The sequence below is a fragment of the Plodia interpunctella genome, chromosome 10 (assembly GCF_027563975.2).
Source record: "Plodia interpunctella isolate USDA-ARS_2022_Savannah chromosome 10, ilPloInte3.2, whole genome shotgun sequence".
Lineage (NCBI taxonomy): Eukaryota > Metazoa > Arthropoda > Insecta > Lepidoptera > Pyralidae > Plodia > Plodia interpunctella.
In genome coordinates this window covers 8,966,373-8,981,951 of record NC_071303.1, presented here as the reverse complement: position 1 = coordinate 8,981,951, position 15,579 = coordinate 8,966,373, and the positions used below count along the sequence as shown (strand labels likewise).

The 15,579-nt window shown below is 35.6% G+C and overlaps 1 protein-coding gene across 2 annotated transcripts; it reads right to left on the bottom strand.

The window, feature by feature from the left end:
- Positions 1-352: 352 nt before the first annotated feature.
- LOC128672977 (uncharacterized protein) lies at positions 353-15,508 on the bottom strand. Of its 2 annotated transcripts, XM_053750532.2 has the most exons (11): positions 15,324-15,508; positions 15,100-15,240; positions 14,621-14,717; positions 13,951-14,054; positions 9,011-9,164; positions 8,442-8,703; positions 7,549-7,778; positions 6,646-6,948; positions 5,870-6,179; positions 4,967-5,208; positions 353-4,579 (listed from the first exon to the last, which is right to left on the bottom strand). In XM_053750532.2, exons 2-11 carry the CDS (start codon positions 15,230-15,232, stop codon positions 4,012-4,014), a joined length of 2,403 nt encoding a protein of 800 aa, XP_053606507.1. In that variant the 5' UTR covers positions 15,233-15,240; positions 15,324-15,508; the 3' UTR covers positions 353-4,011. The 2 variants fall into 2 exon arrangements, with proteins under 2 accessions (XP_053606507.1, XP_053606508.1); XM_053750533.2 differs by having other exon boundaries at positions 5,990-6,179; positions 15,100-15,508.
- Positions 15,509-15,579: the final 71 nt, after the last annotated feature.

The window sequence follows — 15,579 nt, the reverse complement described above, 5'->3', positions numbered from 1 at the left end:
CACGATTTGCATATAAACTTTCACGCCCCATTATATTTGGTGGTCAATTTTTGAAAAAAAAAAAGTGGCCTATGTTTGACCCGGGTTCTTCAACTACAAACCAAATTTCATTAAAATCAGTTCAACGGTTTAGCGGTGAAAGCGGAACAGACAGACTTATTTATATAGAATGGATAATGGTTGTGTAATTAATTTTCTATATTAGTTATACTTATTATATTAGTTTTTGACGTAGCAATATTTTTTATATCTATGCTGCAAACTGCTGGGTATTACGTACATTGATATAAAATAAGGCCACAACCATTCACGTCACGTTTCATTCTAGATGAACTTCACTTAAAGATAAAACAACTTTTTATTATGACATTTATTCCGATCAGAATTATTCATTTTGTATAAAATATAACAAAATCACAGTGTGTTCACATAATTATTGTGTAGGTATTTATTTAAATTTATTTTTACATTATTCACAACTTATACGTTTCCAAAAATAAGTTATTGCGAAATCATAAAATATGTTTAAACACTATTTTAGGTACAAGCTTTTTTAGAACGAGAATTATTACGTTACAAAGATCTCAGATCTAAAAATCTATGAGATACTTTACTTAAATAGATCAGCGGTTCTCAAAGTGTGCTTCGTGGAGCTCCAAAGCATCTTTAGGGGTTCCATGATAAAATTGTACAAATAGATAAAGTTCCTATAGTAGCCTATTGAAATGAAAAACGCGTTTGAGATAAGACTTTTTAATGTGATCTATTGATAATTTTTATTAACTATAAAATATGATCGGTATTGAAAGTCACACAATAGTGACAACTTTACTGTCAGTGGACATAAAACAAATTTTATTGTAGGGCTCCGTCCAATGCCTAACTCAAAAAAAATCATGAGAAAAATTCGAGATATAAATATTAAAAACGCCACTTCAATATTGAATGATGATAACTGTCTACTGGCGTAAAATCTTATTGCAACTACTTGTTCTCCGAAACTCGGTGAATATACCGCATTTTGACCGCCGTCATCACCGTCCTTCAAAATAAAGAGCCTTTCTAAAAATCTTAGAAATCAAATATTGAAAAAATTTAACATTACCGCCAACACATATTATTATCTATAATCGTAGTATGGTAGTAAAAACAATCTTGACTCTGTTAAAATTTGAAGGAGTAATGACGATGATCGAAATGCTCAAAAATTCTCTATTTTCCGTTGTCTCTCTTTCTGTGGAAGTTTGCCTAATAAATAATACATAATATCAAAAATATGCATCAAATATATTTCTCTTCATCAATTTTTGAGTGATTTGGTTAACTAAATTATGACAATACAAGTGAAAGTAAAACAATATTAATACTAGCCTACAACTATATAACAAAAAAAAAAACAATTTTACCTGGACATATGATAATGACTTTAGATTCGAGCAAAACACAAAAGATTCCACAACCATGGTATGTATGTATATATACATGAAAACTAAGAATTTAACTAAAACCATACATATTTGCGTAAGCGCCTGCTATCTATTTGTTCAAGTTTTTGTATGTGTATACAATTTATGAGATATTAACAACATGTCATTTATTATTTAAAAGCTTTCTTATTGCATTATTCTGCAAATATTGATTTTTCTCAGTAAATAATTAATTTTTATATAATTCTTATGAGAAATACAGTTGTTCCAAACCTTAAATACTTAAGTACGTTAATTACCTAACATTGTACTCAACCTATTGGTGAAATTTTAAATGTTACACATCAGCGTAAGACTAGGTATACAATTTCAAAAATTAGTTTTTGCCCATAAACCATTCGAAACTAATATGTTAGGAGATCACACTTGTGGAATTATGTTAACTATTCTTATATTACTGTTAGCGGTCTGTCAGCGGTCGGCAACATGCAGCACGCTCTCTTACATGTGGCCGAGGACTTGTTTGTTTGTTTGTAAACTCTTTATTGCACGAAGAACACACATAGAGAGAAAGTAGTAAAATAAAAAAAAAGGCTCGTACAAAGGCGGACTTATCCCAGAAAGGGATTTCTTCCAGTCAATCTAGTGTTTGAAAGGAAACAATTTAACGCACAAAGTTCTTTCGTCAAAATATTATTAAAAACAATATCCTCCTATTATTTGACGTCCCGGCTTAAATGGCATTTTCTAGTAATCAGCACGAGTAATATTTTCATTTGGACAATATGTTTAGCGTGTGTAATATGTTTATGTGTTTAATATTTTTTTATTTAACAACACTCAAGACGTAATTTTGATGAAGTTTATAGCGAACTAGTTGTTGCCCGCAACTACACAACAAAATGAATTAATTGGGTGCGTTTGCTATACAAATTTTAACTCCCTTTTTTCGGTCTAGAGGTAGAAATTTGAAAAAAAAAACTGTAGCGTGTTTGAATTCGCCTCTTTGATTAAAACACAAAATTTAATCAAAATCGGTTTAGCTATGAAATCGAAACAGACTTTCACAATTATAAAATTATAATGGATTGTATGTATGTTTAATACAATTTTAATTTATAACACTATGGCATACTTTTTACGAAAATCGTTTGTCGAAATCGAGTACAAATCATTATATTTTAGTCGTGGGCGTTATTTCAACTAACCGATTTTATTCAACTGTTTTCTATGCTCAATGATCCAACTAGTTTGATCATAACGGCAAAATGTAGTTGGAATGCCCAACTGGTTTGCTTCCAGCGAAGCGCCGCGCGAGACATGGCGCGCCACCTGAACAACCGAACTTAGAACTGTAGTGTGAAAGGAAAAAACTGTATTTCTTTCTAACTTATTATTGTTCTCAACTGTTTTGCCTACCTACGTGCAATGTGTTGAGCCAAAAACTGTATGAATCACATGAAAAACAAAGCCACGTTGTTATATCAATCTAGTTGGCAACGACAACTGGTTTAGTAACTAGTTGCTCGTTGAAAAAAAAAGCAGTTGAGTGGTCGTTGGCTCGAAAAACGTCAACGACCCACCACAATTGAATTTGATCAAGTCGTTTGACGATAGTGTGATCAACTACATTACTAAAGTGTTATTATAACGATATAAGTTATCAAATCAATATGTATCCAACATATTACCAACCATTGGAAAATCGGGACTAATCTTAAATGGCGATCTGAAATATTCACACAAATAATAGCCATGATTTCGTTAAAACAATAAACACTATCACTATAGGGTAGTTGCGATCAAGGCAAATGAGATACGTTATCCCACGTGACGCAAACAAATATATACGTTGCTTTTATGACATTGGGCTCAAGTGACGCCACAAATCTAAATAGTTTTATTTATACTTTAACGAGAACAAAAAAAAAAAAAACTAAATTTCACTATAAATACAAATGATTAATTAAAAGTGACATTTGTTTTATAGTGTTTCATTATGTGAATGCATTTATTTATATATTTTATTTTCAAACTAGGCAACTACCCTAATCTCTAAACTAAATCTTATACAAATCACACAGCCATGCCGTACTCGAACCTTTTAAAATATTATCAGAAATCGTACTAAATACAATAAATTACGTACCAACTAAGTTTTATCTACATTTTAGGTAACATCATTAAAATTATACATAAGTATAAAATCACAGAAAATCAATAAAATAATTGTAACATAAAAAATACATTATTCACGATCATAAAACCAAAACTATAATACTTATTGTACTTTCAAAAACAATTTTGATCTGGTAAAAAATAATATTAAGATCACAAATTATATAACATTCGAGATTATGACGTAACGCCGTCATATATTCCTATCAAACACAAAGACGCAGGAAACTATAGAAGACGAGATAGCATAGCAAAATGAGTTTTCTCGTCTACGATCAAATGGTGACATTGTGAGTTAATTCCAGACTTTTGTTTTGTTTTTTCTATGGCCCATTGAATTCTCTACTACAATGTACCTGTATTATTTCGGAAATTCGTCAAAACACTGCCTAGACATCAAAAATTCTTAAAACATACCATCATGGATACCAATCGGCACAAGGACCGCTAAGAAAATAGCGAAATTCCTCAAAACTAACCTCCAATCATCCGGGACCGCGTAGGGTAATATCACACCAGTCAATTTATGTATTTCATGGGCAGTACAAATGAAAATATAAGAGGTCAGTATCAAGTTCAAAATCGGCGCACTGGGGATCAAAACGAGAACTCCGTGCGTGTCGGCCGCTAGCCAAATGTGTGATTGGCTCGCGAATAGTTCTAGAGTGATCGTGCCAAACCACGCGAACATAGTCGAATGTCGCATTCTCAATGCGCCCGATACGTTTCTCAGTATGATGTAACTCACTATAGGCAGAAAAGCGACGTAGCTATGTATCTCATTGCATTCGAATATGTTTGTGCATAAGAAGGTGAACGTGACGTAGCTTCCGATGCCTATGAAAGCTAGGAGTGTGGCGCTCAAAGACACTCCTGGAGTGAACAAGTTGCTATGATTGTTGTCGTCGAGAAAGTTGTAGCGTTGGGCGAGAAGGTACGCCGCGGCGAATATCATTCCGAAGATCATCGAGTATCTGGAAAGATTAATAGGGGTTTCTCATCTTGCATATTCCGTGTCTCTTTCGGGGTTGTGACGCCACGAAACTCAGCGTAAAAAAATGACCTTAAAATTTTGATAATTGGGCTGTTATTTTATAACCGGCCACATGACTGACATCAACCCTCTTTGGGTTGCTATTGATGCCTATCAGCTGCTTAGGCTATGTGACCCTTAGTGATTGCAATAATAATAGTAATAAAAGCTTGTTTAAAACACGACTGCCGTTCTCAATATAGTTTACCTAGTGTCATATGATGAATTTTCATTGAAAATGTACGGTTAAACATTCAAGTATATATTATTCGCAATAGTTTCAATAGTTTTCTCGGTGTGCGTATGTGAGAAAAAGAAGGATAATTACCTGTCCTGCTTCCACTGCAGCCACCACTGGTGTATGTCGTCGTCAGAGTTCACAAACAGCGCCTTCCAAGGTCTAGTCACGAAGATCTTTTGGAAAAACACCTCGCTCATATACAGAACGGTCACAATGCTAAATAGACCGATTACTTTGAGAGCTATGTAGAGGTATTGATAAGGTTTGGACTCGAGTGTGTGCGTAGACGATTGTGTGATGTGCGGCGGCAGGGCGAAGATTACGAACATCTGAAAATATTATTTAAAAAAGTTAATTTTTTGTACTTATTAGTCTCAAGTTGTTGCATCCACTGCTAGGCACAGGCTTCCCCTTTACTTCGCCATCTATCTTGCGCCATTTATCTCTGTCTGTCGAGAAGTAAAGGGGTAATCATCATTGGAGGAGTTCCTCCAATGATTTTCTGTCTTATCTACATCGGCCAACTATCTCGTTCTTGTGCGATTACCAATATAGGATATAATTATATTGCTGATAAAAATTAAGATGGCTTATTACAGTGACAGCTAATATAATGTAATATTTAAAATGCATTTAGGTAGACCGATGAATTTTTACCACAAAATATGTTAATATATTCTCATATTTCTCACTGCTTGAAGCGAGAAATAGTGAGAAACACGTTCTATGAGCATTATACGACCGTTATTTTAAATTTAAAGTCAACGCCTTACTATCATTTCTTAATGCGATCCAGTTTAGGACCTAAACTTTATAGCAGTATTTCTGATTCCCAAATGAAACTGCTCTGCGTTTCAGTCGTTCCATAAAGTTGATGATATGCCTAAAGATATTTATAATATTTTACATAAGTATATGTAAATATCTGACTTAATAGAAAAAATATATACGGTTTGACCGAAAAAAAAATAAAAATAAAAAAGAACTCACCAGCGTATACCAGAACGAAACCAACGGTATAAAACTGTAGAACTGGTACGGTCTATTCATAGTCAAACACAGTACTACGGTTAGGAAATTCAATCTAAAAATCACTCTGAAATATCGTACTAGGCCCGTGTCACCGGTTTTCCACGTGTAGTAGAAATGTCCGTATCCAGTTAGGAACAGGTATGCGGATACTAGTGCCCGCACTAGCATATATATGGGTAGTATTTTACTGGCTCCTGTCACTTGATATACCAGTATAACTAGTTGCATCCAGCCTTTCCATTCGTCTGTTTGTTGCCGGTGGAGTAACCTGAAAAATTATGATTTCTCATAAGTGAGAAATACATTGGTAAACTCGACGGCTGCAATTGGGCTATCGTAAAACCAAACCGTGATATCTTTAACATTTTAAGATTAATGTTGTATGCAGGTCCCGGGCTTCGAGGCATCGTAGACGAGAATGCCCAGATAAGAGTGAACAAGATATTCTGCGACAGCCATCGGGACACAAATATTCTGTCAAATTGCATGTTTCTCATTCAGGTTGTAGATATTAAGAATCTAGAAGGTGTATGAACGCCTACGCTAGTTATTATTGATCGCATTGATCCCTAATGTTATATCTGTTGTTAATAATCTGTTAGCTCTCCCTCGTTCACTCGACTTGTATACTGTCATTTAGTTGTAATTTAAAAATAAATAGTTATTTAGATTTAATTGTCCGTTTAAATTGTATCAAACCTTACCAAGAAGCCAAATAAAAAAAAATTGCTTACTTGCTCGACCTAGAATCGTCAGTGAAGAACAAGCCCAACGCCACGACATACCCAACGGGCAACCAGAAGCTCCACTCGGAATAATACTTATTCTCCTTCATGAAGAAATTGGTGCGATCGCAGAGGTAGAAGTACGTCATTATCATGCCGAGCCGGGCGAGGGCGGTGGCTGGGGAGGGGGAGGGGGAGGCGGCGGGGGAGGAGGAGGGAGGGGCGCGGCCGCTGTCGGGGGACACCGGTCTGTAGCCTCTCATACGGGGTTGCCACCACTGCCATGCTTGACGCACTATCGCCACCACGCAACTACAATTTAAGAGACAAGTTCAAATAATAAAAATGTTTTATAAGACAAATAACAAATTCGATTTAATTTTATTTCTTTGAACAGTCTCGGTTCTGGCCACATAACTTATGAAACTTTAGTCACAATTTCTTTTGTAACTTTGCCGAAAAAACGACCAAATTCTGACCACAATATCTTTGTGTTTTTTTTTTTTTAATTTTGCATTATTGAAACCTCAGTAACATTAAATAAAAAAGATTCGTGCTAAGTCCCGTTAATATAATGTATGTACACAATTTTTTTTTAATTCGCAATAAAATAAGACAGAAATTATCTAGCAAAGGTACAGAAGAAATTGTGACCAGATTCAAATCTGTTAATTTCTGTTTGCTAGTTAATTTCTGTCTTAGTCTCAGTTTATAATTAAAATATTCGGGACGGACGCAACATGATACGTCATTTTCACATTGTCAACATTAAATTCGCAATACTTATAAAATGTGACTAAGTTATAAGCACTTATTGTGATTACTTTAAAATCATTGTAACATGTTTGGCGAATAAATAATATGAATATGAATAAATACAAAAATGTATTAAGTATATTGAGTACAACTCACCATAGTAGAAAGAGCGCGAACGTAACAATTTGCAGTTGAGTGTAAGGCTCAGGTTGAGCGCAGCACGACCCGTCGTTGAAGTTCATGTGGTCGTTGCAGAACATGTTGAGCAATATCTGAGCGGAGTGTCTGAGTGCCGTGTCACTCAGACTCAAACCGTCGGAGGATATGGCGCCGCTTGACACGAGCCGAGGGGAGCTCCAGATTTTTGCTGCGCTGTGCGTAAGAATCTGGAAGGTAATGGGTTTGATGAAGCGGTGGTGGTGTAATGGTTAAGACGCCCGCTTGTAGATCGAATGATCTCAGGTTCGTATCTTACTCACGCCATATGAGTTTGTATACCAATCTAACTCATATATAGTACTTTTCATAGACCACCACTTGCTTCCGGTGAAGGAAAACATCGTGAGGAAACCTGCTCACTGGTTGACAGTTTAGTTCCCTAGTGTGTATGCGACTAAATGGCGGTAAGTAGTCGTAAAAATCATGTCAGATGCCTTAGGCGACTTGAATAAAATCTAACACCAGTGTTAGCAATAACACACTCGATATGATGATGAACAGGAAATGTGGAGATTTCGTAGTAAAAATATATCCTTTACTTCGAACGTCTTACGTCTAACGTCTCATACAGTTCAATACCGAATTTTAAACATATTATAGTGATAGTCATATGACAAACGCACCCGACACAACATATAGTAACTTCGTACGCAAGTATAACACCGATCCTGAGAAAATTTTCGGAAATCTTTTCTTAGTGTAAGCTTAAACGCAAATATACATATAATTTGATCTTTTCTGTTTTGCCTGTGCGTTATCTGTCAATTGCCTAAGGAACAGTTATATATATATATATATATATATATTTATTTATTTATTTATTTATTTACCTCAATGGCCGCTCTGTTATAATTATCAATATCCGCATTATTTATCCTCGTGTAGTCATTCTTCAACTTGGCTGTCTCCACAGACTCAATCAGTTTCCAGAGCACGCGCGTATCTCTGGCTGCAAGCGAATCTATAGCTTGCACCAACTGCGTAAGGTTCCTTTTGTATTCCTCTAGGACTAGTTCGGTGGTGTTCCGAGTTTTGAGCAGTTGGAGGCCTGTGGTTGCCACTATGACTGATGGCGGTTTATCAGAAATTTGCCTGCAAGAAATACCAGAAGTTATCATATCTCTTATATAGATAAGCTTAATCGTACAATCTTGGCTAGGACACATAAAAGCACGAGTTTTTATTTAAAGATGTCCTTGATTTACAACCAGTCTGACGTTACCCTCTTTGGGAACGCTATTGGGTCCGCGTAGTCATGGCCCATGCTCCTCATCCATCCATAAGGAAGGCCAGTGCTCCAGCACGGGGACGTTAAAATGGCTGATGATATTAAGTATCATGTAATCTATAAATAATTGCGGGTAAATAATAAATAAATAAATGTTCTCCAATCACTGACCACTTTCTAAACTGTTCCACCATAGTCCTGGAGACGTCGTCACTCCATATGAAGGTCACAGACAGCCTCAACTTCGTGTCCAGATACGTGTAGTTCGGAGACCGGTGGTCCAAGGAGTATGAAGAATCTAGATCCAGCCGCGTTTTGAGGACCCCTAGTATTGAAAACTAAATCAGCTATATATTGTAGAAAGATCAACTTGGGTTCCCGAAGGGCGCAGGCGTCGAGGTAGACCACGAACAAGATGGCGGGATGATTTAGACAGGTTTCGGCGTGGTTGGCAACAAATGGCTCAGGATAGAGACCTTTGGAGAACAGAAATTCTTAGAAAGAGACAGCTATAGACCCCAGGGCGAAGTGTGGATTTGCATTTCACTTCTCAATATCGGGTCGATTCGCAGTGAGACGCAAATAACCAATCACAGTGCGCCATCGTGACGCGACGACAACCACACCGCAATATGATTGGTAAGCTACATCTAACTGCGAATCGACTCGATAGTGAGAAGTGAAGTTACATGAACCTATCGTCAATAATCAACAATGTAAATGGAACACACGTTTTCACTTCCGGTTTCCTCAGCCGTAAAGCGTCGAAGCCCAGAGTCCGCTTTCCTACTTTTTCTTCTCCACTTCGCACAGTCTCCAGCATCCTTAACTCAAACCATTGACATGCATATCGTCCTTGACAACCTAACAGAGAGTTTGCGGTAGATTACGGCCAAATTTACGAGACTGGTTTTGAGAAAATCCTCCCTTTTAATTTATCTTATAATCTTTTTCGCTTCCAAAGTACACATCACCATATTTGTTACTCATCTCGCAAAATCTACTGGGCGAATTTCGATGAAATTTGTTACACGAGTAGAATATATCCTGGCGTAGCACATACTGAACACATTTATTTTATCTCGAAATTCCCACAGGAGCGTAGCGCCAGATCTAGATAGTTATATATAACACTAGCTTTGGCCCGCGGCTTTTTGATTGTCAACATTTCTGGTTCAAAGTAACGTATCGAGATGAAACCTATACTAGCAGGCCTACCATCAACTTTTACAGAACGATTCCAATGCAACTCTGTTCAATTTAAAAACCTAATATGAATAGCATTCATACAAAAAATTAAATCAATGGTAGAAATTTGCGATGCAGTTCAGTTTAGGTCGTAAAGTGGATCGCGTTGAGATGATGGTAAGCCCCAGATTTTAAGTTTGACCATCCGCTACACGACTACAGAACTGCATCTAATTCCATTCCGTAGTTTTAGCGTGATGCGCGTATAAACATTCAGACAAACTGAAAGACAGACAGACAAAAAATCTAAAAAAAATAACGTTTTGGCTTCTATTAGTCCATTAAGTCGTAGTAGTTCCTAAAGACCAACCATAATTATTATTGTTCTTTAATTTATCCTATTTAGACATAGCCAATAAATTATTATATTTATATATTTACTAGCGTCCCGTCCCGGCTTCGCACGTGTAAAAACATAATACATTATACACCTAAACCTTCCTCAGGAATCCCACTATCTATTGGCGAAAACCGCATGAAAATCCATGCATCAGTTTATGAGTTTATCGCGAACAGACAGACTGACGCGCGGCAGCGGACTTTGTTTTGTAATATGTAAGGATTATAAACTGATTGATAGGTGATTAAAGGCCTGTGTACAAAGCATACCTATGTATTTGTTAGTGTTCGCGTGTGTTTGTTAGTGTGCTCATTTTGTTGTCAATTCCATACAAAAAACTATGCATGACGCGTGCGCGTCGGTGTGCACATTCCTTAAGGGGTAAGGGTCACATGATTAGTAAACATTGGGATTGTTTCTCGGAAATCTAAACATGACATAGTTTACTTAATAAATTGATGACCTCACTTGTGATAATATGTAAAGTACATGTGACGGCGTGATCTGTACTATTAATCTTGACAGATATTCATGGAGATTTATTTATATTGTTTTATTACACGAGTTATTTATTAAACGGTTCCTGGGCTCCGCTCAATGGCTAAGAAAGAAACCGAATATACGCTCAGATGAGAGAGAAACCGAAATGCAAATAGCTGCAAACAGAATTTTAATGAAAATAAGAACGACATTTACTTGTATATTTGTCACATGATTTTCTCATTACATTAAACTATAAAAGCTCGATAGTAAGCAAACTGCAAACATGTTTACATTAATATTGATTATATTCTTTATAAAACAAAACGCACCATAAATCAAAGAAAAAAAAAACAACAATCGCACTAATAAATCGTTTTAATAAACACACTGATAACACAATAACAAAACCGATCACGCGTAAATTTCAATAAGGAACTTGTAGCCTGATCCTCGTTCGCTCTTCAGCTTAATGTTCACGAAGTCGAAGCCAATCCCACCTCTGTTTACAGAAGCCTCGGCAAGACCATTTTCCAAATCCTTTATAGCAACACCTCTGATCTTTCTATCTCTTGTTGGATACTCGAAATACACTTGTTCTTCCCTTTTGATCAGTGGAATCGCTGATGCTTCGACAGTTTTTTCGTAGACTTTCACCACACCCGCATTATCGTACACCTGACCAATTATAACACTTTTAGAGTGTACTATAGATATTACAGCGAGAATTATCAATATTTTGAGCGACATCTTGGCGCGTGTTTTGCCGAGCTATAGGAGTTTGCGACTGGACATTCGACAACACAGAGCAATCCGATGTGAGGTCAAATGTTCGCCGCGCGTTTAGGGTGCGGTGTACACTATAAATAACTTGTTTTCCTTAATACTTTTGTTGTTATCACTGTTTAAAGTATGAATACCGAAGTATATAACAAATTACGTGCGTATTTTTATATAAATTATATGTGCTACGGTAATAAATTATAATGTTATTTTATTATCTATTGTCGTTGCTAATAACACTTGCTTATATAGGTATGATACTTAATTATGTAAATCACTACTACAGCTATAATATTTTACATCTAAATTGCGTCTTATTCATAATTTACGCTCAGTATTTTAAAGTAAGTAAAGTAATTTTAAAGTAACAAAGACTTTGAAAGTTCGAGTCGAGTCTTATTGCAACAAAAAAATTAAAAATCAATTTGTCATTTTAAAAGTTTTGATTTTACATTATAAACAAACCTATGTTATGTATACGTACCTAATACATTTATAAATTAACAATGCATTCGTAAGATGACCACAAATTCTGACGAAACTGAACAGTCAACAAAAAAACAAAATACTTCACCAAACGCACCGAGCACTTTCACGCGTAAATTTCAATCTGAAACTTATATCCCGACCCTCTCTCACTCTTAAGTTTGATATTCACGTAGTCGAATCCCAGTCCTCCTCTAGTTATCGACGGCTCAGCAAGTCCATTCTCCAAATCCCTTATAGCTATTCCTTTTATCTTCCTGTCTTTTATCGGATAGTTGAAATATACTTCTTGTTTCCTCTTGAACAATGGTATAGCTTTAGTCTCAAGCGTCTGCTGGTGGACTTTCACGACATTATCCGTAGTGTATACTTGTCCAACTATAACAGTTTTACAGTGTACTAATGTGATTAACGCGCAAAATGTTACGAAAAAGTACGACATGTTGGAGGCGCTTGATATGAAATGGCGAGCCGTGGATATTCGATGTCAAGTTTCGATGTCATCATTCAATGTTTTGTAAACCGATAATAAGGACTTAGGTGTAGTTTACATTGATATTTTTCAAAATCAAAATGGCTGATGGTGACAACAAGAAAAATACAGAAAGACCCTCTCATATCTTCACGTGTTCCCGTGCATTCACGGCTGTAGCGCCCGCAGAAAAGGGCCACGTAATATAACTTATTCACGCGGAAATATCTATGATTCCCGAGGAAGGTTTAGGACAGGTTAGTTAGTGAAAACTGTACAAAAATCCGTCCCGTAGTTTTTGAGTTTTTCGCGTTCATACATACAGATAGACTTTTTTTATAATAAAGTGGAATGAAATTATAACTCATTTTAAATATTGGAAAAATATAAACACAATTTTTCCTGCACCCAGCTTTATAGCATTGAACTTACATACCTACTTGACAAAAGTACAGTCAAGAGGTCAAGCTGTGCTTTAAAAAAATCAACCTTAACTTCAAGACAAAAGGTTGATTTTAGTAACTAATTTCACTGGTAATAATTAATTACTTCGAACAACCTTCTGTGGTTATTTCAATATGTTAATAAGTAGGATCACATGTTGTTTTGGTTTGATTATACTTCAAACTTAAAACTAAAACTTTATATAAATAAATATATTAAATATAAATATATTAGGACAAATCACACAGATTGAGCTAGCCCCAAAGTAAGTTCGAGACATGTGTTATGGGATGCTATATTGATGAACGATGCTATATATTTTATAACATATACATATATAGATAAACATTCAAGACCCGGATCAATCAGAAAAATATCATTTTCCATCATAACCCGAACGGGGTTCGGTTCAGAGGCAAGCACTTTACCACTGCGCCACCGAGGTCGTCAAAATACCAATACTCGTCATATTACCAATGATTTATAAATTAAATACTAAATTTTAGCTGAAGCGGGTTACGACACCTGCCTGTGGATCGAAAGGTCCCAGGTTCGAATCCTACTCGTGTATGACACATGACTTTGTATTCGGTGTGTGACGTCTTATTCTGACACATTTTTTTTGGTATTATAATATTTGGCTATTTTTATATTTATTAATTATTATATTATATTATTTATTCTCATAAGACTTAATTATGATATAATGACTATGATTTTACAACCGGCCGCCCGCCTAACGTCAACCCTCTTTAGGAATACTATCATTGCCTATCAGCTGCAAAGGCTTTGTGTCCCATAATCGCGTCGATCGATATCTAGGGCGAAACCACACGCCGAAATAGTTTTACTACTTACCTATAAAATATTCATAGAGTTGTTCCAGTCTGGAGTCTCCAATGAAAGCGAAGCTGTTGTACTTTCCCCAGAAAGCCAGGTACCGCAGGCAACGCCGCGCGTCTCTATTATAGACAAAATATTGCAATTTAAATTTTGTCAGCCTAAGTTATGACTCCATTAAAAAATGTATCTATTTCACTCTAGTAATATAGTTATTGAACTATATTACTACTAGAGTAACAGATATTTTTAACGCTTAACTCTTTTATGCAATTTCTAGCTGCCAAGTTCTAATGAGAATGTCAAAACTGTAGCCTTATAGCTTTCATACCAATTGTCAGAATTTAGTTTTCATCATTAATAGAACTAATAAGAGAAAATACGATGGTGAGATTAAAGAAAAGCCACACTGCCTCATCCTTCAAACCAGAATACAACATATACTACATTTAATAAATGCACTTGCATACATTTTTGATATATGTATGTATGTTGGTATGTACGGTATTTATTATATCCATGGGCCAAAATAAATCAATATTATATTCTTTACTTTGTTACATTGCCTGGAATAATAGTTATAATTATTAGTTTAGACAACCTGTAGTTTTTATTTGACTTACATGTAAGTGAAAATATCCTTGTCCGACTGTAGATTTTTTGACCAAACATTTTTAAAACAACTTACGTTTTTGAGTATCTGTGTAACATGCAACCGTAGGGCTGCCATTCGTGGTCAGCTTTGTATCGGCCAGATGACAGCAACCATGTACATGAATCAGGACCTAAAATATGATATAAATAGAATAATGTAGTTTATATGTGGTGGAAACGTCTGCGTGAATCGGGAGCTGTCAACTATTTAACCATAGTGCAAAACAATGGCACTCTCTCGTTTCAGAGGCCCAGACTGATTTTGGGGTGACTGAGCTAGAGTAGTAGTAATGAAAAACGCACATGGGCTTAACATGCCATAAGGCAATAGCAAAAAGAATGGTACTATAAATATTAAGATAAATAATGATAAATAAAAGTAAGTGCATGTCAACAGATTTGGACCTTTAAAACTGCTTTCTTTTTATATGTTCACTGCAGGAATTGTAACCGGAATGGTACAATAACGAGTAAAAAATAAGTGATTATTTTTATATTATGATCTTCGCTTACCATATCGAAGGTGTAGAGCACCGTGATAACCAATAAATCCGATTACTAAAACAAATGCCAATAACTTTGCATTTTCAACGTTTAATTGGTCTATGATCCACTCCGCAGAAGATTTTTTGAAGTAGGACACCATACTGGTAGCTATTTCATAAAACAAATAGTAATAATTCGCCCAGGTTCACATAAACACAAGAAATAAATCACTTCGTAACCATTTTTCTTACGTGTTCAAAAACTACAAATAAACCTAAAATTGAATTAGTCGTTTAGTTTCATTTTATTATCTGAACTCAGTACCACTTGTTTATCTTAAAATCCAGTAAAATCAGAAAATCTTCAACTTTAAGACCAAAAATCCCATATTCGGACTAACAAAAAGCAAAACAATCAAATCCAAACGCCAAACTCAAGCAGATCTTTGGGTGTCAATGTCTACTTATGTCAATCTTTTTTAATAGGTACGTGCCATAAAGAATAGGC